The sequence below is a fragment of the Durio zibethinus genome, chromosome 2, assembly GCF_047325235.1.
Source record: "Durio zibethinus cultivar Kanyao isolate XHJ-2024 chromosome 2, ASM4732523v1, whole genome shotgun sequence".
Lineage (NCBI taxonomy): Eukaryota > Viridiplantae > Streptophyta > Magnoliopsida > Malvales > Malvaceae > Durio > Durio zibethinus.
The window spans coordinates 32,299,271-32,320,792 of NC_143163.1; the positions used below are offsets into that span (position 1 = coordinate 32,299,271).

General features: G+C 31.1%; 1 protein-coding gene across 5 annotated transcripts; it reads right to left on the reverse strand.

The window, feature by feature from the left end:
- Positions 1–11,751: 11,751 nt before the first annotated feature.
- VPS34 (vacuolar protein sorting 34) lies at positions 11,752–20,647 on the reverse strand. 5 transcript variants are annotated; one of them, XR_016332113.1, is made up of 19 exons: positions 20,446–20,647; positions 20,002–20,098; positions 19,756–19,852; positions 18,780–18,938; positions 18,480–18,689; positions 17,309–17,487; positions 16,837–16,984; positions 16,183–16,278; positions 15,361–15,496; positions 14,597–14,718; positions 14,177–14,371; positions 13,888–14,058; positions 13,643–13,780; positions 13,205–13,359; positions 12,913–13,056; positions 12,580–12,727; positions 12,345–12,495; positions 12,187–12,240; positions 11,752–12,023 (listed from the first exon to the last, which is right to left on the reverse strand). XR_016332113.1 is itself a non-coding variant. In XM_022920379.2 (18 exons), the coding sequence occupies exons 1-17, from the start codon at positions 20,555–20,557 to the stop codon at positions 12,358–12,360; spliced, it is 2,445 nt and encodes an 814-aa protein (XP_022776114.2). In that variant the 5' UTR covers positions 20,558–20,647; the 3' UTR covers positions 11,752–12,240; positions 12,345–12,357. The 5 variants fall into 5 exon arrangements, 3 of the variants coding, with proteins under 3 accessions (XP_022776114.2, XP_022776113.2, XP_022776115.2); XR_016332111.1 differs by having other exon boundaries at positions 12,187–12,495; XM_022920379.2 differs by having other exon boundaries at positions 11,752–12,240.
- Between the last annotated feature and the right edge of the window lie 875 nt (positions 20,648–21,522).

The window sequence follows — 21,522 nt, forward strand, 5'->3', positions numbered from 1 at the left end:
TTATGCCATTTGTTTTTTCCTTGTTGTTATAATTTCATATCTTAAAAATATCCTAACAATTTGATTTTTTTTCTTGTTTCCCTTTTTATATTTGATTTAGGGTTTAAAATTGTATTACTATTAGTCACACGGATTTCAACTTTTCCCTCTTCGATTTCTTCATTTCTTCCAATCTTTTTTTCGAATAGCTTGTTCTTTGCTAATGATTTTTTGTTCTTTTTTTTTAGAATTGTTGTTTCTACATGTATATGTTCTGTAATTAACTATTTCTGTTTTCATGCACTAATTTATTTTGAGAATTTCTACACAAAAGGGTAAAATTAATGTTTCTGGGAATTTCTTTCCTTTTCGAATTGCTTTTCTTTTCATGCATTTTTGTGTTTTTCTTGCTTAGAATCAGAATTATAAGTTGTGAATCCCTTTTATGTTTACAAGATTTTTTATCAAAAAATTTCCAAATTAATAGTATGAATTTTAAAACCTTATGAAACTACAATCATTTTGCTTGTATAAAATATCTCCATTTAAATCGAGAGCTATTTCAACCAATTGTAACACCATGTATCCTTATATTGTCACTGCATTTTCTTTCTTAAAATAGATTAATAGTTTGATAACCAATTCATTATGCAATGAAAGATCAATGTCCATATTCAATCATTTTACATTCTAAAAACGTTAATCTTACCCTTTGTTGTTAATTAATTAAAGTCTTAACTATTTACATATAGTAAAATTTTCATGTTCATTATAGTTTTTTATTTTTGTGCTAAAACTATATTGATAAACTAAAAACAAAATATAATTACAAGAACTTCCAAAAGGTTTTGTTCAAAAGTGCATTTCAACTATTCAAATTTCCATAACCATGAACATAAAAGGTTTTTTTCTAAATTTATTCAAAATGGAGTTGACAAAAATCAATGGCCGGTTATGCTTCCAAAATAGATGGAAGAAATTTATTGATGCACATCATTTTAAAAACCAAGATATATTAACTTTTACATACACAATTATATGACTTTTGAAACATTTTTGCACCCTAAATTAATCACTACTACAATAGCAAATGACCTGTAAGAAATCAAAAGTAAGATCTTTGCTTGATATACATTACATTTGTTTTCATTGTAGTTAAATTATATTTATTCTATTTCTTTCTGTCAACCTCTAGCTTAAATTATAATACTCAATCCTATTATACTAAAGTTGTCAAAACTAAAAATGGCATTGATTTTGACCCTCTGATTTTTCATTACTTAATGACCAATGCAAATGTTGATATCATAACGCATAGATCCATGGATCTACTGCTAGACATGGTTTAAAGGAGTTACCACCAATCTTTTTTGTTTAAGTGTGATTGGCCTCTTGATTGAATCTGTCCTATTTAAAGTAAAATCCTAAAATTGACTTAGGTATATGTAAATAGTAAATTATGATCTACGAAACCAAAGTTTAAGTTCAAGAGTACAGTTACGCGTGGGGAAAGTTATAGCATCCCTATAATGCCTATCCAAAGGATTGTACTAGTTTGATTTCAAATTATCCAAGCCAAAAAATGTTTATGCTTTACCAAAATATTTAATATTGAAAATTAATCCTAAAATTGTCCTAATAGTTTGGTAGCAATTTAAAATAATTTCCTTACCTAAAAAGTATTCATAGAGACTAGTGTCTCACTCTAAAGGGGTTCTGTTGTCGGATTTATTAATGTATTTTATTCAAAAAAATTAGTAAAGTCTCCTAATAGTTTAGTAAGACTTACTTTGAAATAGATTTTACTATAAAAAAAAAATTTGAAAAATTTTGAGAATTTCATCAAATCTCCAAATAGTTCGGTAATATTTAATTTGAGAAGCAATCCTCCAATAGTTTGGAGGATAAATTTTTTTTTTTAAATGATTTTTGAAATTTTCCAATAGTTTGGTGGATTCCATAAAGTTTAAATCCATGTAAATCCTCTAATAGTTTGGTAAAATTCATGAATTTATTTTGTAAAGAATTTTATTTTAAAAAATTATTTTTTTATTTTTTTTATTTTTCTTCATTTTTTTTCATTGTCTACTTCTTCTATTTTCCAGAAAAGAAAAGAATTTTTTTACAAATATTGAATTACTAAATAAAATAAATAAAAAAAGGTAAAATAAAATAAGATAAAAAAAATTGAAAATAAAATAAAAACTTAAAATATGAAAATAAATGAAAATAAAAAATAAAATAAAAAGAAAAAAGGAAACTTTATGATCAGGTCGGGTCTATGTGTGGGTCAACACATAAATCAATGGGTCTGTTCACTAGTTTAGGACTTTCGAAATGGTGTCATTTTGGCGCTGTATAAAAGTCATGCTCTTCAGCTTTTTCTCAGAATTCCTCAAGCCATTCTCTATCTAATCTTAATTTTCTTTCCCTTGTCTCTAAAATGTCCCAAGAAATTCAATTAAAATCTGGGTTTATTATCAATTTTTAGAAATTTGGCCATAATCTAGCCAAAAAATTCATCGGCCAATTCAAACATTCATCAAAGAATTCATATTTTTTAGAAAAAAACCCAGATTTTCAAAAAAAATCTCAAAATTTCCCAAAATTTTCCAAATTTCTTCCAAATCTTTCTAGAATTTCAATCCTCACTCTAGAAACCTAAAACTAAACCCAAAAGCATCAGTATTCCCAAAAAAATTTTACATCAAAATCCATAAGCCTATGCCTAAAATTTTCTCTAAGTTTTCACCACGAAATCGAAATCCACCCTTTTAGTTCTGTGGTTTCTTGTCCAAATTATAGGCCTTTTAGGATAGCTTTTAGGAAACGGACAAAATCAATCCCAAGCTTGAATCCTGGGATTGGATTCTATTTGAACCCTAAATTGAGTCTAAGTTCTTGGCTAATTTTTTGGGTTGAATCTGTAACCCCAATTATGCAACAAAATCGTTGATTGTGTTAAATTCCTCTGATCAAATTTTAGTTTTCAAAATTCACACCAGACTCAAAACAAGATAGGAAAGAAAAAGAAAAAAAATAATAATTATAATCACTATAAGATAATAATACTAATATACCATATAACATGATATAATATACTACCATAATATAATATAATAGTATTGATATACTATACTAGTAGTAATAATAGAAATAATAAAATTGACCTGATTGAACCTAAACACAAATGGGTGTCTACAATTGCCTCTCTTTACATATTTTTATTATACAGGGATGATGCAAAGACGTAGATACCCATTCAGTTCAAAGAGTGAACTCAAAAAGCAAAAATGACCAGGACTGAACCACAAGTCAAAAAATGATTTAGATTGAGCCGAGATCAAATGACTGGGACAAAATCGCAAGTCTAATGATAAAGCAACCATGACTAAGTCAAGGTCAAGAATGACTGACCAAGACAGAACGATGAGTTAAAAAATAATCTAGACGAAATTAAGATAGAATAACTAGGATGAAACTGTGAGTCAAAAAGATAAAGTGACCAAGATCGAGTTGAGGTTGAAGATGACTGATCGAGACGGAATCACGAGTCAAGAAATGATCTGGATGAAACTGAGATCGAATGACCGAGATAAAACTACAAGTTAAAAAGATAAAACGACCAAGACCAAGTTGAGATTGAAAATGACTGACCAAGATGGAACCACGAGAAGAAATGACCTGGACAGAATCGAGATCGAATGATTAGGATGAAATCACGAGTCAAAAAGATAAAGGGACTAAGACTAAGTCGAGGTCAAAAATGATTGACCAAGATGAAACCGCTAGTTAGGAAATAATCTAGACAGAATCAAGATCGAATGATCGGGATGAAATCATGAGTTAAAAAGATAAAGTGACCAAGACTGAGTCGAGGTCAAAGATGACTGACCAAAATGGAACCACAAGTTAAAAAATGATCTAGATGAAATGAAGATCAAATGACCATGAAAAAATCATGAGTCAAAAAGATAAAGTGATCAAAATCGAGTCGAGGTCGAAGATAATTGACTGGTTTGGAATCGTTAGTTAAGAAATGATCATGATGGAACCGAGATAAAAACTGAGTGATAAATGATATTACGATGATGCAAATGCATATCCTATCTAGGATGAAAATGTAAACACAATGTATAATGCTAATGTTATACAGGGATGATGCAAAGACGTAGATACCTATTCTGTTCCAAGAGTGAACTCAATAAGCAAAAATGATCAGGACTGAACAGCAAGTCAGAAAATAATTTAGACTGAGCTGAGATCAAATAACTGGGATAAAATCGTAAGTCTAAAGATAAAGCAACCAGGATTGAGTTGAGGTCAAAAATGACTGACCAAGACAGAACCACGAGTTAGAAAATAATTTAAACAAAACTGAGATAGAATAACCAGGATGAAACTGTGAGTCAAAAAGATAAAGTGACCAAGATCGAGTTGAGGTCGAAGATGACTGACCAGGATGAAATCACGAGTCAAGAAATGATCTGAACGAAACTGAGATCGAATGATCGGGATAAAACTACGAGTTAAAAAAATAAAGTGATCAAGATCGAGTTGAGATTGAAAATGACTGACCAAGATGGAACCACAAGTTAGGAAATGATCTGAACAGAATCGAGAACGAATGATTGGGATGAAATCACGAGTCAAAAAGATAAAGTGACCAAGACTAAGTCGAGGTCAAAAATGATTGACCAAGATGAAATCGTTAGTCAAGAAATGATCTAGACAAAATCAAGATCGAATGATCGGGATGAAATCGTGAGTTAAAAAGATAAAGTGACCAAGACTGAGTCGAAGTCAAAGATGACTGACCAAAATGGAACTGCGAGTCAAAAATGATTTGGATGAAACAGAGATCAAATAACCATGACAAAATCATCAGTCAAAAAGATAAAGTGATCAAGATCAAGTTAAAATTGAAGATGACTGACTGGTTTGGAAACGTTAGTCAAGAAATGATCATGACGGAAACGAGATAAAAAATGAGTGATAAATGATATTGCAATTATGCAAATGCATATCCTATCTAGGATGAAAATGTAAACACAATGTATAATGCTGATGTTATGAAATTTCAATTGTGGTGACAAGGTTCTCAAAACTTCACCAATTTTTCTTAGCTTCATGGTATTAATAATCTCAGAGTAAATTTTGTCAGCTAATTCATGTCATTTTTCTCATCTGATCACAACTCATAAGTCGTGTTTACCAATCTATCACTGGATTCATCATTTGGTCACCTTGTTTGCCCTTTTGTAAATCATTTTCTCATGTTTTTTCATTTATCTCATCTTGAACTTCTTTCAAAAGAATGAAAAACTTTTAATGAAACATGTCATTCATTTATTTGTCATCATTCAAATCAGTACAGATATGATACATTTCTTTCATTCATTCAAGGAATGTTCATTTAGTGAAGAATAAGAAAAAATAGGTCTTTATTATTAAAAGAACAAAAAGGTATGGCCAAGACGAAGAATGACTCAATGATGAACAAAGGCAAAATGCTATGATTCATTCGAATAAGATATTAACATCCAAAATAATGATTGTTCAGACAATTTTGAACTCAAACTCAAAATTTCTTTCAAAAACATGATTCCATTAGTATCATCCTTATTACTGGGACGCTTATATGGAGCTGTGTTTCTAAATTTTCATCTTTATTTAAATCACCTTTTTGGGTTTTCAGTCTAAGTCTCCTTTTTTCTTTCTTTTACTCTTTTTCTTTCTTTTTTACTTCTCTTTTTGTTTCTTTCTTTACCTTTTTTTTTTTTTGCTTTTTACTTTTTGGTTTTTTTTCTTCTTTTTTTTTTTTTTTTGCACACATTTTTCTTTTTTTTTTTTTCATTTTTCCCCTTTTATTAATCAATGATGCTTTAATTAAAGCTTCAAACAATCCAATGACAAAGCTGCCCTAATTCAATTAATAATTCTATAAATCAAGCATTCACATTTGATCAAAATAGACTTTTAAGGGATGTAATGTAGTCTAGGGTAAAAGGTGCCAAAGAAAAAGATAAAATAGGCCTAAATTGTATTTAAAGGGTAATTAAACTAAAGATTATTTCTTTATATGGATCACTTTGACATTTTGCCTCATCAATTTTTTTCTTCTTTTTTTGTTTTTTTTTTTTTTGTGGAGCACATTGGCATTTTGCCCCATCAATTTTTTTTATTATTTTTTTATTTTGTTTTTATTTTTTTCATGAAAATTTGAACATAAAAGGGCTTTACCCCTGAAATTACAAACTTCTTGACTCTGCCCCTAGTGTAAGGGTGATCATTGGTTAGGGTTCCTCAAAGAAAATTTTTAACAAGCTTAAATGAGGTAGCAAGGAATTTTTTTTTAAAGGATAGAAGAAAGATGACCATTTATCATTTCGAGCCTGAATACTCTCAAAGAAAAATCTTTATTGACTAGGAGCAAACTTGTGAATGAATTTCATGAAGATCATGTGTTGCATCACTTTTGAAAATCTTTTTTACATTTTTTCTTTTATGCAAATGGACCAACAATCCCAAATTTATCAAACAAATGGTGTTTTCAAAGCCAAATCTTGAATTATTATCATAACTGTCTGAATGTTCATTATTTTAAATCAAAAAAATAAGGATGAGAAAAGGTATGAAAAGATAAAAATAGATAATGGGTACTTACAAAAAAAAATCATGAAAATGCATCAAGCATGTCACTTTATTAAAATGATGAAAAACAAAATGAAATCCAAGTACATAAAAGAGGATTCATATTCTCAAGCAGTCTAAGATGATAAGTAATTTCAATTAACTTTCCCAAAATTATGCCCCTGGATGATTGGGCGACAGGTTACCACTAACATTGGATGTTGTGTTTCCACTGGTATCAAAATTTATCAGCCTTTCTTTAATCAATCTTTGCACCATATGTTTCAAAGGAATATAATTTTTAGTGGAATGGCCCATTTCCCCAAAATGATAGTCACAGTGAATAGTTAAGTCATACTATTTGAGGTAGGGAGGTTCGAGTTATTTTGTAAAAATGGAAGCAATCAAATGGTTTTTGTAAAGTTTTTGGTACAATTTTGTATAACTCATAAGGATAGGGTCAAATGTAGGCTTTTCCTAGCTTCGTGCTTTCGCACACCACTTGTTAGGGTAATTGGACGAACAAAGGGCCTAAGTGAGGATAGGTAAGAAAGTCATGGAGTTGATTGGTATACTATAGCTAAAGCATGACTTATTGGTGAATGGTATATGGGATAGATTGACTAAAGATAGTTTCTAGATTGTTGCTTGTCAAAACTCACTATTTGAGTTTTTTTTTTTTTAGACATCTTTTTAGTAGCAGAAGATTCTTCTTCTTTTAATTTACCGTTCTTGATTGCATTTTCAATGATCTTTCCTAAAATCACGATGTCAACAAAGTTCTTTGTTGTGTTCCCTATCATCTTTTCATAGTATGGTGACTTGAGAATGCTTACAAATAGCACTGTTATCTTTTTTTTTGTCAAAGGGGTTGTACTTGAACAGTGACATCCTGCCACATTTGGGCATACTCTTTAAAAGATTTAGATGCTTTCTTCTCCATCTTTTATAATGAAAAATGATCAAGAGCTATATCTATGATGTGGCGATATTGGCTAATAAAAGACTAAGTTATATCTTTTCACAACTTAATGTGAGTCCTATCCAACTAGACATACCATCTTATAACAGACCCAATCAAGCTATCTTGAAACACATGCATGAGCAATTTCTCATTGTCGACATGAGCTGTCATCTTACGATAGTACATTGTGATATACGTAATAAGGCATTTGGTACCGTCATACTTCTTAAATTTTGGTACGTTAAACTTTGAAAGAATCATAATATCTAAAACTAAACAAAGTTTGGCAGCATCTATGGATCCATAGAAATCAATACCTTTTACAACTCGTAATTTTTCTTCAATCATGCTCATTTCTTGGTCAATCTTAGAGTTTTCTAGGGGTACAACTATCTGTAACTTTTTTTCTCTTTTATCTCATCCAGAGTAAGAAATTGAATGGGCTCGATTGCTTTTTCAATGAAAATGGGATTATTATAACTTTGGACATTATCATGACCGGGTGTATAAGTCATTTTCAGGTAGTTGTAATTTGGAATGGTTACCTATTGTGGTTGAAAATTTAGGGCAATTTAAGTATGATGTGGATCGAAACCTAAAAGATATGTTGATTTAGTAACTTCAGGTGAGGTATCTTCCTCTATTGCCTTTTCTCTATTTCCCTTTTCCAAAGCTTTCAAAATTTTGCTCAATTTTCCTTCAAGTATCTCCTAGGCCTTTTCTATCTTTTCGAGATGATTTGCATTATCTTGCTTCATTTTCTTGGTTTTAGCCTAAGTGTAGTGCTGGTGTTGAGCTATCCTTAAACCTTGATTTCCTACAATTATGGTGCAAATTTAAAATGATGTTTATGGACCTATCAGATTATGTATGAGAATGAATGCAGTGATGAATGCATGCGTACACAATAAAAAAGTTAGTAAGCATAATATACAATCTATATGTATGTTTATGAATATGCACAAGAAGATAAAAAAAAGATAAAAAAATTGGTTCGTCACCTCAATAAAAAAATTAAAGAATAAACACTATAAAGCAAGTAAAATAGTAACATGACCCTAAATTTTGGGTTAACTATAAAGGGTGAAAGGACATGGCTCTATCTATGATTAGGCTCTTAAAGTTAACTATATGCGGTTTGGATTATTCTAAAAGGTTCCTAATTGTTCCTTACATCATAATCCATCACAAACTAGTAAAGTACCCCGATCCTTACCCATTATAGGCTAAAAAAAAATGGTTCAATTTGAGTGGAAATGTTTCGCAGGCTCATGCAGAGACATGATATTTTACGAGGGTATAAGTACTTCACTCTTTCCTAAAGGTAGAGTTCGGGTGGAAAGCTCTATGTTATGTACACGTAAATGAATGACAGATATATACAGGTGAATAACTAACAGAATATAAACAATGAAAAAAAAGAAATAGGAAAGAAAGAAAATAATCTCAAATTTATTAAGCAAGGCTTGGATAATAAAAACTCATTTATTAGCCTGACTCTCGATATCCCCAGTGGAGTCGTCAAACTGTCATAATATATAGATCCGTTGACCTACTGCTAGACATGGTTTAGAAGAGTCACCACCAATCTTTTTTATTTAGGTGTGATTGGCCACATAATTGAATCTATCATATTTAAAGAGGAATCCTAAAATTGATTTAGGTATTTTTTAAATAGTAGATTTTGATCTACAAAACTAGAGTTTAAGTTTGAAAGTACGATTACGCGTGAGAAAGGTCATAGCACCCCTACAATGCCTATCCAAATGATGGTATCAATTTGATTTCAAATTATCCAAGCCAAAAAATGTTTATACTTTACCAAAAATTTAATATTGAAAATTAATCCTAAAATTGTCCGAATAGTTTGATAACAATTTAAGATAAATTTTGCATTTCAAGAGTATTCATGAAGACTAATATTTCACTCTGAAGGGGCTCCATCATCAAATTTATTAATGTATTTTATTCAAAAAAATTAATAAAGTCTCTCAATGGTTTGATAGAACTTACTTTGAAGAATATCTCATAATAGTTTTGTGAGATTTTATTGTAAAAAGAGTATTTGTAAATTTTAAGAATTTCATCAAGTCTCCTAATAGTTCGATAAGACTTAATTTGGGAAGCAATCCTCCAATAGTTTGAAAGATAAAAGTTATTTTTTATTTTTTATTTTTTGAAAAAAAATGATTTTTGAAATTTTTCAATAGTTTAGTGGATTCCATAAAGTTTAAATCTATGAAAATCCTCCAATAACTTGGTAAATTTTTTGAATTTATTTTGTAAGGATTTTTATTTAAAAAAAGATTTTTTTTAATTTTTTTAATTTTTTTAATTTTTTAACTTTTTCATTTTCTGTTTTTTCTATTTTCCTAAAAAAAAAAGATTTTTTTATATAAATATTGAATTACTAAATAAAATAAATAAATAGTAAAATAAAATAAGATAAAAAATTAAAAATAAAATAAAAACTTAAAATATGAAAATCAAAAAATAAAACAAAAATGAAAAAGAAAACCTTGCGATCGGGTCAGGTCTATGCACGAGTCAATACACAGGTTAACAGGTTTGTCTATGGGTTTAGGACTTATAAAACAGTGTCTTTTTGGCATCGTATAAAAGTCACGCTTCTTAGCTTTTTCTCATAATTCCCTGAGCCACACTCTCTCTAATTCTAATTTTCTCTCTCTTCTCTCTAAAATGTCCTAAAAAATTCAATTGAAAACTAGGTTTATTGTCAGTTTTTGAAAATCTGACCATAATCTGCTCGAAAAATTCAATTTCCTACCAAAAAATTCATCGACAAATTCAAATATTCATCGAAAATTTCATATTTTTCAAAAAAAATTCAAATTTTTCAGAAAAATATCAGATTTCCCCAAATTTTTTCAATTTTCTTCCAAATCTTTTTAGAACTTCAATCCCCACTCCAGAAACCTAAAACTAAACCCAGAATCATCAGTATTCCCAAAATTTTTCTAGATCAAAATCCAGAAGCCTACTACTCAAAATTTTCTCCAACTTTTCACCGTGTAATCGAAATTCACCTTTTTTTTTTTTTTTATGATTTCTTGTCCAATTTATAGGCCTCTTAAGATAAATTTTAAAAAACAAACAGAATAAATCTCAAGCTTGAATCCTGGGATTGGATTCTGTTCGAAACCCAAATTGAGTCTAAATTCTTAGCTAATTTCATGGTTTGAATCTATAACCTCAATTATGCAATAAAACCGTTGATTGTGTTGAATTCCTCCGATCAGATTTTAGTTTTCAAAATTCACACCAGACTCGAAACAAGAAAGAAAAGAAAAATAAAATAATAATAATAATAATAATAATAATTATTATTATTATTATTATTATTATTATTATTATTATTATTATAACTATAAGATAATAATAATAATATACCATATAACATAATATAATATACTACCATAATATAATATAATAGTATTGATATACTATACTAGTAATAATAATAATAATAGAAATAATAAAATTGACTCAATCGACCCTAGACATAAATCGTTGTCTACAATTAAAACATATTCCATTTTGGTGATGAATACTATACAATGAACTATATATTCAAATTATGATTTACCACTTTTTACAAACTCTATTAACAATTTTTTTACCATTTTGTTTATGTAGCATATTCCAACTTATTTCCAATATCTCCCTTACCATTATAGTTATGTTACCTTGTTCCTGCAGGAAACAAATTCCGAACTAGATGTCACAATACTTGAAACAAATCGTTCTTAAGAGGCTAAAAGAAATTTGTTACTAACAATAAAGTTGACGACTATTTGCTCTTTGCTACGATCACATACAGTACTTTCCAAATTACCATCTATCATGACTATGATTAAATTTATTTATTATTATGCTGTAACTTTAAATTTAACTATCATCTTTTTTTTTTGAATCAATTTTATGTCAAATTTATGGAATAACTTAAAACTTTTAATTTGATGCAATTATTTTCATTGCTAGCTTTAGTTTCACCAGCTAACAACTTTATTAGGATCACTAAAATAAATCCACAGCATCACACGAATGTTCCCACTAGTATAATATAAAATTCGTCTCGCAAGCAATGAATTGAACTGATAAACCAACGAAATCAAGCCACGATTCGTTCTTAACCAACGAATTTTAAACGATAATGATCAGATTTAAAAGAATTTATATGCATAATATTTTTTAATCAAATAAATATTTCAAGGGATAGATTGCGAAACATTGTTCTTTTGACAGACCTACCCACAATAGAAAGGAAGGGAATTCAATCCGACCTGTCAGTTGAAATTTGGTTCTAGTTGGCCCAACCCAATGGCTGCGAGAATTAGAACTGAGATCCGCCGTCGATTTCTCAACATTGGGCTTGGGATGCAAATGCAAGAGGTTGAAACTAGCCATGACACCACACGGTTCAAACCTAAATCGAAAGATACAACGCAAAAAAGTATATTTACAATCATTCACAATAGTAGATCAGGTTTACATCCTCAAACTCAATGGCTGTTGCACAGAGCCTTGGTATAAAATCCAGAACATTCTCGACGTGTATTATCTAAAAGAGCACAGAAGTTGTTGACAACCTGTCAGATATTGTCAGTGGTTTTTGGCCCAGTCAGTTTCATCTATTGAGAAATCTGTTTGCCACAACATGCGAAAACTCAAACCATTAACAGGGCACCTCAAAATAGGCGAGCTAAATATACCTATGCATTTACAACAGGTATTGAAAATACTAAACTTTTTTATGATGATCAACGCCAGTATTGAGCCCACCGATGAATAGTCTCAACCATTTGAGGAAACAAGGCACTAACACTCTCATTGATAAGATCTTGGAAGAAATGTATGCAGGCTTCATCATCCAAGTCCAGTCGAAACTTCTCTTGGAGCTATACCGCCAACAGAATTGGTTAAAACAGGTGAAAAACCTTGTTCCAGCATGATCATCAGATTTATAACATAAAGAAACTCACCTTAAGGATGCCTTTTTCAGGATCAGATGCTATATCTGGAATGTTGGAACCGGCCATAAGATGGAAAAGATTTAAAATGAGGTTACTAGATTTACGGAGAATGTTGTATGCTTCACAACAATAGGATTTGAACCTTGTATAATATTGGCTGCAAAATGAAATAGCATTTATGCATATTAATGTCACAGCAAAACATTTAAGTTTCCTTGGTCAAGACCAAATATGGGCATGTGTAATCTAATAGAGCTTATTCAGCATGAGATGGAAAGAGAAGAAAAAATGAAAAGAAAATAATAAAGTATAATAAAATTTGGGAAAGGAGGAACAAGATACCTCTCTGCTCCACCCATAGCTTCAACCATTTCTTTGCAAAGTTTCATTGGCGGTGGAAATGGCTTAGGATCTCGGCCAAGAATAAAACCAAAATCAACATGGAAAAGGCGTCCATCTTCCCTAAGCAGAAGATTGTCAAGGTGTCTGCAAGCCAAAAAGATTTGTCTTCAGAAATTGCAAATTAAATGATGGAAAATCCATGGCTAATATTAGATGCCAATCTGAAATTTTTTTTACAAAAATGCAATGTGCATAGAAATTATTTAGATATTATAGATGAATAAACAATCACCTGTCTCCAATTCCCAGTATATATGTGATAACAGAGTAGCCAGCGCAACTTTTTATAAAGGTTTCAAGACAAGTGGCAGTAATTCCAAATGATCCATGTTCATCAGGATGAAATTTCTGCAGATAGCTTATAATGCTTCGATGCTCTGAAAGAATCTGCAAAAGAAATGCATCCAAAAACTCCTTAGCAAGATCACAACCATCATGAACACATCAAAGTAAAAAACATCAATGAAGAGAATTAACAATTTGCAGAGGCTATGCATATTGAAAATCTATAGAGTATGCATGTGTACATAATGCTTCATCAACGATGAAGAAAAGAAAAAAAAAAAAAAAGCTTTGCAGCAAAATTTGCAGACGAAACACAGTGATTTAATGCTATTTGCTGCGACTGCCCTTCCCTCATTGGAGAAGCATCTTTTATAGAATATAATACCTGTGCCAAAGAACGGGATGGTATGAATTCCAACATGCCTTCATCTTGTCCGGTTGCCAGCACCTTATATGGAGTTAAGTGCAGATCAAGATTTTCCAACTTTAGTAATCTATCCATTAGAGATACCATTTGAACAACCTACAGGAAACACATCAGTTACATTAACCACATGAAGGAATGTCACCGCCTTTTCTGATCTTTCTACTAGAATTTTGTTAATGCCACGGCAGAAAATTATCAATTACCAATTGGTCTTGCCGAATATCATCACCCTTCTTAAATATGAGCTTGCATTGTCCACCATTGGCTGTTCGGAAAGTCAGTCGCAAAGGATGCAGTGCACTTTTGAATATTGATGACTCTGAAGGCACAATTCCAGTGATAAGGACACTTGGAGCCAAGGGCGATCGTATTGGCTGAAAACAAGATAGAAATACAATTATGGAGCTTTGTAAAACTCAGCAGACACTTGTTCAATTGTCCATAGAATCCTTACAAGGTTATTTAGCATGGAAATTCGTGTCAAATAAATACCTCATCAAAGTAAGTAAGTTCACTAAGAAGACCGGAAAGCAGATGTCTAAGCTTTTCAATCTTCTTTTGGGTATTGCCGCGAACATTTCTCACATCTCTCATTATAGAACACAACTGGGCTGTCAATTCTGTCTGGCGTACCAAACTCTGCCACATTTTATATCCATCTTCTTCTCCATTTACACCAGCTGTCAACTGTAACAACATGAGTGATTACTAATCCACCACAAAGAGAAATCAAGCTCTTCAGTGTTGCAAGTCATAAAGTAGAATTAATGATGCTAACAACATTATTGCAACTTGCACTTTTCAAAAATGCAAATTAGAGACCAATCATTTATCATAATTGTACAAACTATTCCTATTCCTATACAGAAAAGCAGATGGCAATATTCAGTAATAGAAAATCGGGACTCATACCTTCATCATATTTTCTTCTAGGAACTCATAAGTAGAATAAAATCGTTTTGCATAGGCAGGATCGTGAAGTTCCACAGCAACAAACCAGCGTAGAAAACTAGCCAACTCAATATTACGTAAAGCTGTAAAAGTTCAAGAATACTTTCAGATGCTACCAACTGATAAGAGCATTATTATTTGTGAACTTTTCGAATATGAGATAAAATCCAATTTAATTACTTTAATTTACTTAAGTGAATGGTAGATGAACCTTTTTATCACAAGTAAAATGTAGTAATTTTTATGAATCACTACTCCCAACCAAAAAATATTCAGCTAATAAGAGGAGGTTAGATCACAAGATTTATCTCCAATCTTTTATCCCTAATTCCCTATAAATAGGAGAAGGCAAAAAAACACCAAGGAAGATTTTTCCTTTGGGGAGAAAGTATAGGGCTACAGAGTGAAAGAAGAGCAAAAGATGGTTTAGAGAGAGAGAGAGAGAAGAGTTTTAGAGAAAAGAAAGCTCCACTAAAGACATTATAAAAAAAAAAAAGGGAAAGAATGGGAATCTAGGCAATTGTTAAAAGGAGAAGGGAAAGAAATGGTGTCAACAATTGTACTGCAAAAAAACAGCATATATTGTGCTCAAACACACACAAACATTATGTTCACACAAGCATAAAGAAAACATACAACATTGCACAAGGAATTGAGAAGGGCAAGATTTATCAGTGTTCAAACACACACAAACAATATGTTCACACAAGCATAGAGGAACATACAACATTGCACAAGGAATTGAGAAAGGCGAGATTTATCAGTGCGTTCAAATCGAAGTGCCTGAACTAGTTGAAGCAAGTAACATTGGAGCTCTTCATCATCAGCTCTTTCAAGAACACTAACAGCATATGCACGAACCTGTTAAGAATGATCAATACTTTAACATTATTCAATCAGGAATAAGATACCATAGATTATCCAATTCAATCTACACTGTAGACAAAATGCTATAAGGATAAAGGAATAAGATATTATAGATTATCCGATTCAATCTAAACTGTAGAAAAAATGCTATAAGGATACTTTAGTTGTTTCCTGATCAGCCTGTCAAGTATGAAGTAACAGATTTTGGTACAATAAGATATGTCGTGCAAATGACATTTTGTCCCAAACTTTAAACCTTTAAAATGACATATACCTAACCACGTGTATGCACACACTAAATTTTGTGACACATGGATGCTAAACAAAGAAGACATTTTAATACCTAAGATATATTAGAAGAAATTACATTAAAAACAGTAAAGGGAAGAAAATTAGTAGAGAGCAGCAGTTTTATAATGGATAAAGAGCAAGCATAGAGGAGAAATGAAGTACGATGTGGAAAAAGGTCCCACTCACTTGAAAAACTTGAAAGGAGACTAAGTTGGTGAGAAACCAACTCAGTTAGGCTAATTATGTATCAGAATAATTTAAGAACTTTAATGTTAATGACACAAGAAAAACGCACCCTAAGATCTAAGGGTATCTTGCGCAGTTTCCAGTTCTAACAGATGTCCCAAAAGATTCCCCACAAATAACAGCCAAATCTTACTTAGACCCACCTCTTCACTTTCAAAAAGTGGTGATAGAAGCTCCAAAGCATCGCAGACATCAATCATCTCCCACTTGCCCATAAGTTCTATTGCCTGCTTTGCTTCCTGCAGACATATGGACCACAATCTTCAAATATGATCCTTATGTTTAATTAGAATATTTACTATCTATTCTGCTCAGTAACGATATTAAAATAAAAAATCGCAGGTGGAGAAAGGCAGCTAACTCAGAAAAGTTCGCAGTTCAGACCTGTAAATCTGAGCTTAATGCGCATTGATGCCAACAATTACAAAAACAGACCCTTTTACAGATTATTGAATCACATACAACAAGTTTCTTTATTCTGCAGCCCTCCCCTGACATCATTCTATAATTTCAAAAAATTAGATGGTTTATTGGATCAAAAAACAGAATTCATAAAATATGGACATATTCAAAGAAGACCTTGACACCATATATGTTCTAGTATTAGATAAAAGCTGGTAACATAATAGAATCAGAAGATGCCAGCATGATGAATTAAAAGAAATTAATGGGGAGAGAGAGAGAAGTTTGAAGCAGAAGAGATACAATGAAAGAATAATCAGGGAGTAGTTTTCCCATAAATTGGCCGAGACATTGAAATTCACAAGAAAAAACAAGAACAAAAAGGATTTGCTAACCTGAACATCACTCCATTCAACACATCGAAGAAATTTTGTGAGGGCCCTCTTCTCAGACATCAACGAGAAGCGAAATTTCCAAAGGAGCTGCCTCTCATCTCCACTCAAAGCCCTTGTAGGTGGATATTTCAAAATTCGTTGTATTGACCTTACAATTAAAGACAAATTATATAGTTCTTTCCCAAGAAAAAATGATTGATGAACACAATTCTATTAAAAAAAAATCACTTAGAAGAATGCATATTGTAGGAATAAGAAAACCACCCATGAGAGTCTTCAAAGAGTTGTTGCTCTCGTATTACTCAACCAAATTTCAGTAAATACTTGCTACAGAACTATAAACTTCTATGCACAATCAGATGAATTGATGTAGTGTTCTATTTCAACTATAATATGCATGTTAGAAGCAAACATCCAGGCTGACAGACAAATTTGCAGGGTAGGAGAAGTTTCAAGTTGTTTTTGAACTTACTTTCGTTCATTAGAGCTTGGCTTAAGCTCCCTGTCAATGATACCACGAGTTAAACTCCTTGCAAGCTTCAATTGCTTGTGCTCAGAAGGGTTTATCTTTCCCACTTCAGGGTCCCACACAATAACTAGTTCATTTGATGACGCTATTGGAGAAGGTAATAAGAAATTTGCCCCTGATTCCTGCAATACAAAAGAAAATTAGGTAGGACTATTCTGGTTGGAAAATAAAAATTTGCAAAACTTGGTTAATGCAATTTCCTTTATATTATGTTTGGAAAGATGAATTTGAGGTAGTGGATTTAGATTTAGTTTGCTATACAAATTGTGAGAATGAAATGCACAAACCATGCACAAATTAGTTAAGATTCAATAGGCCTACATATTTGAAAGGGTATAAGAAGAAGAATTTCAATTTCCAAATACCTATGGGTATTTCAAATTCACCACTAAATAGAGAACCAACAAATCCATGAATTTGAAAATAATCATGAAGATCATATTTACTTTGCAACTTATACTAAATTTAAAATCCAAATCCCTCCCTTTAAGTTCAAGTTACAAAACATAACCTTAACGTATGCACTGAAATGTAATTGTTAAAATGCTCAGAGATGTCATGAATATGTTAAACTTCCCTTATAAGTCCCCGAGAAATTCAGTATAAGTAAGAAGAAAATTACAATTTTGTTACCGAATGTCAGATTTTAGCTTTTGAACTAATATTAAATCATTCAAATAATTAAATTAGATTTGACCAGATTAGTATGAGAAAGAAAAGGATACATTACAAAAAAAACACCCACCATATTTACCAACCTGTGATTCTTCCATTAATTTTCAAATCAAGACTATTATAGGAAAAATGACATATATGACATTGTTAGAGAGAGAAGGGCTACAAACTCAAGGAAAAATAAAGGAAAAAAAGCAAGGGAAAGGAAAAATAATGAATGATTTTGGCTTCAAAATTGACGTAAAAAAACCACTATCACTTCTTAAACCTCATGGGGCATGTGTATTCCACCCTTAACCCCAGAATGAATTTTTGTAATTTACCCCCCAATAAGAGAAAGAAGAAAGTCATAAATAAGTCGTTATTATTGAGAATATAAACTATTCAACAAAAACCACTAGCAAGTAAATTGTATGATAATTGTGGATCCGGAGCATACCTGAAAAACAACTCGATGTTCAAAACTACAGAAGTCAACAACTAAGTATAAATGAGAGCTTCCATTTTTCAAGCTTTCCCTTTCCTTGATTCTCTCCATAGCCTTGAATGTGAGACGATCTAGCCAATCAACAGGTTGAATCTGTCCCCTTTCATACTTATTTGCAAGCTTTTCCAAACGCTCTAACTCTCCACGCTCATCCCGAGGGACCTATATTGGGATATATTAACGTATACATTAAAAAATGTAACTATCTAACCAAATGCCAAAACCAGAAAAATTATGCACCGCAACCAAAACCTTTCCAGGTGTAGTTGTTGGAAATGATCCATCTGCTTGTTTTCCTAACCAGAGCCTAAGTTTCTGTTTCCCCGTTTTAAGTTGCATTTTGCCATTGAATAGAAGAATAGTAGCCCCACCAATTAATCCATCATCTTTCCCACACGACACATCCCAAACCTGAGCACTCCAGGAGATTGACAATAAGTAAAAGGTTAAACCAGGAAATGTCAAAATATTATTTTTAAATAGAGGGAAAGAAAATTTACTATAAAAAGCTCAATAACATTAATTTTTGGCAATTTATATGACAAAGGCAAAAATCTCCATGAAAGCAATAATGCAAACTCTAAAGTTTAAATCTTGAGCACTGCAAAACAGCTGAAGTTAGGTAATCTCCATCTATTATCTGCATGAAAAATACCAAAGAAAATTTAACACCTTGTGCAGTAAATGCCACGTAATACCTCAGGGGCATTCCTACTTAATCTCAAGAATAGATACCTCATCTCAAAAAGCAACTTGTTGAGAGGTTGTCTTCAGACCAAGATATATTCATGATCAATAATTTTAAAAGCTTTGCTAAAATACACGCAGTGCCCACCAAATGGACTATTCGACAGTCTCAGAACTAACATCAATGACATTCATACTAATAAAGATACCATCAAGGACATTCAAATTAAAAGAAACCAGGTGATGATTAGTAGCATTCTGGAGAAGCCTTTTCCATTTCAGGATTATACAGAAATTCCTATGGGACATAACACAACAGATGCAGTTAAGGTTTTGCCCCATATGCATAGAAAGATTCAAATAAGGGAGGAAGTTGATACAATGGATGGCACAAAATTTATGGAATGAAGCTCTCTTATGCATATTTGTTCACACTCAAAACTGACAAACAAACTCACATTGCCAACCCACACAAACAGAGAATACAACTTGAAAACACCTAGGCCATGAGAAAGCAAAGCAACATTTTTTTTTCACTCACCGTCAAAGCAAGTTGTGAGTGTGCAGTTAAGTCTCTATATTTAGTACTCAATGTGATTAGTTCATTCCAGCAATACAATGGTCCGGCAGACTCCAACCTGATAACAAAACAAGATATCAGTACCCAAGCACTGATAAATTATTTGAGAGAGTAAAAACATTAAAAAAAAAAAACTTGAAACACAAGAAAAGAAATTGATTAATTAGTTGATTAATGGAATTTTCTGTTCTGAATAGAAGGAAAAACCTTGTTTTTGTTGGAAGGCCAAATGGCGCACCATCAATGTACAATGCACACTCCACATAGAGCTCTGCTTTCCTCTCCTCTGTAGTGGAACCCATTCCTGTAAAGCAATCAGAAACCGATGATAGACAATTATAACGATTCTTAAAAATAATATACAAGTAATTTCAGATTTTCAAATTGAAAGTGAAAGAAAATTAGACAATTATACCATTTTTTTAAAAAAATATACAAGTAATTTCAGATTTTCAAATTGAAAGTGAAAGAAAATTAGAATTTCAGTATGCTGCAGCATAAAACTTTAAAAATTTTAAATAATTCGCTAAATTTTTTGTGCTAACTGTAATAGTGAAATTATCATCAAAATGGTGCAAAGATGAGTTAGAAATTGAAAAGTTAAAATAAAGTGATTGAAATTCGTAATAGCAAGTGAAAATGGAGTGAAACCTGAATTGGGAGATTTGGTGGAAGGCAAAGTCCCTTCCAATCTCTCGACGCGAAAGGTGACGGGAAGATTGATGTCGCAAGACAAGAAGAATCGAAATTCGTTGCCACTCATTCTCTCTTTTTAGGGTTTTGATTAGCTTTAAATTTTCAACTAAAAAACATGGAGATGGAGTTGGCCTACGATACCATCAAACTGAAACACGAATTTGGATTTTCTATTTATTTAATTTAAATATATAAAATAAATTTCAAAGAGAATGAATATTAGAAATGGCAGAAAATAAGAAAAAAATGAAATTTGTGTTTGACATTAAAAAGAGAAGTCAAACATAATTATTTTTAAAGGAGCGAAATTTGATTTGGGAAAAAAATTTTGACGTCATCATCGGTTTTAATCCGCTCCAATTTTATAAGGTAGATTTTAGTAGTGTAAAAATCAAATTTCGGATTTTTTTTTTTTAAATAATTCAAAGTTGGGGGGAAGACTAATTTGTCTCAAATCGTAATTAATTTGATGCCAATTAATCTCTCCTTTACTCTCCCCCTTCTTTTTTTTTTTTTTTTGTTTGACAATTTTTTTTATTTTGAATTTTTAAATTATTTTTTAGCTGGTGAATTTTTAAAAAAAAAAAACCAAGATTTTGGTTTTTAAAAGAATATTTCATATTTTGCCTTTTTAAATATTCATATTTTAATTTTTAAAAAATTTCATATTTTCTCTGATTTTTTTCTTTTTCTTTTCTTTTTTACTTTTATGATTTTCTTTAAAATTCCAGATTATAATTTTTAAAAAAATCAAGGTTTCGAACTTTTTAAAAAATCAAGATTTTTATTTTTTTAAAAGAATTTTCGATATTATGATTTTTTTAATTTTTTTCAAAGATTTTGAATTTAAAAAAAAATGTTTTAATTCTTTTAAAAAAGATTTCATATTTTCTTTAAACTTTTTTCCTTTTAATTTGTCCACTTTTTGTTGCTTAAAAAAATTGTTTTTTAATTTTTTTTAATTTATTATTTTTGACGTGATGAAGATTCGAGGACGCTGAAGCGCTAACTGAGTAACCTTAATCCTACATT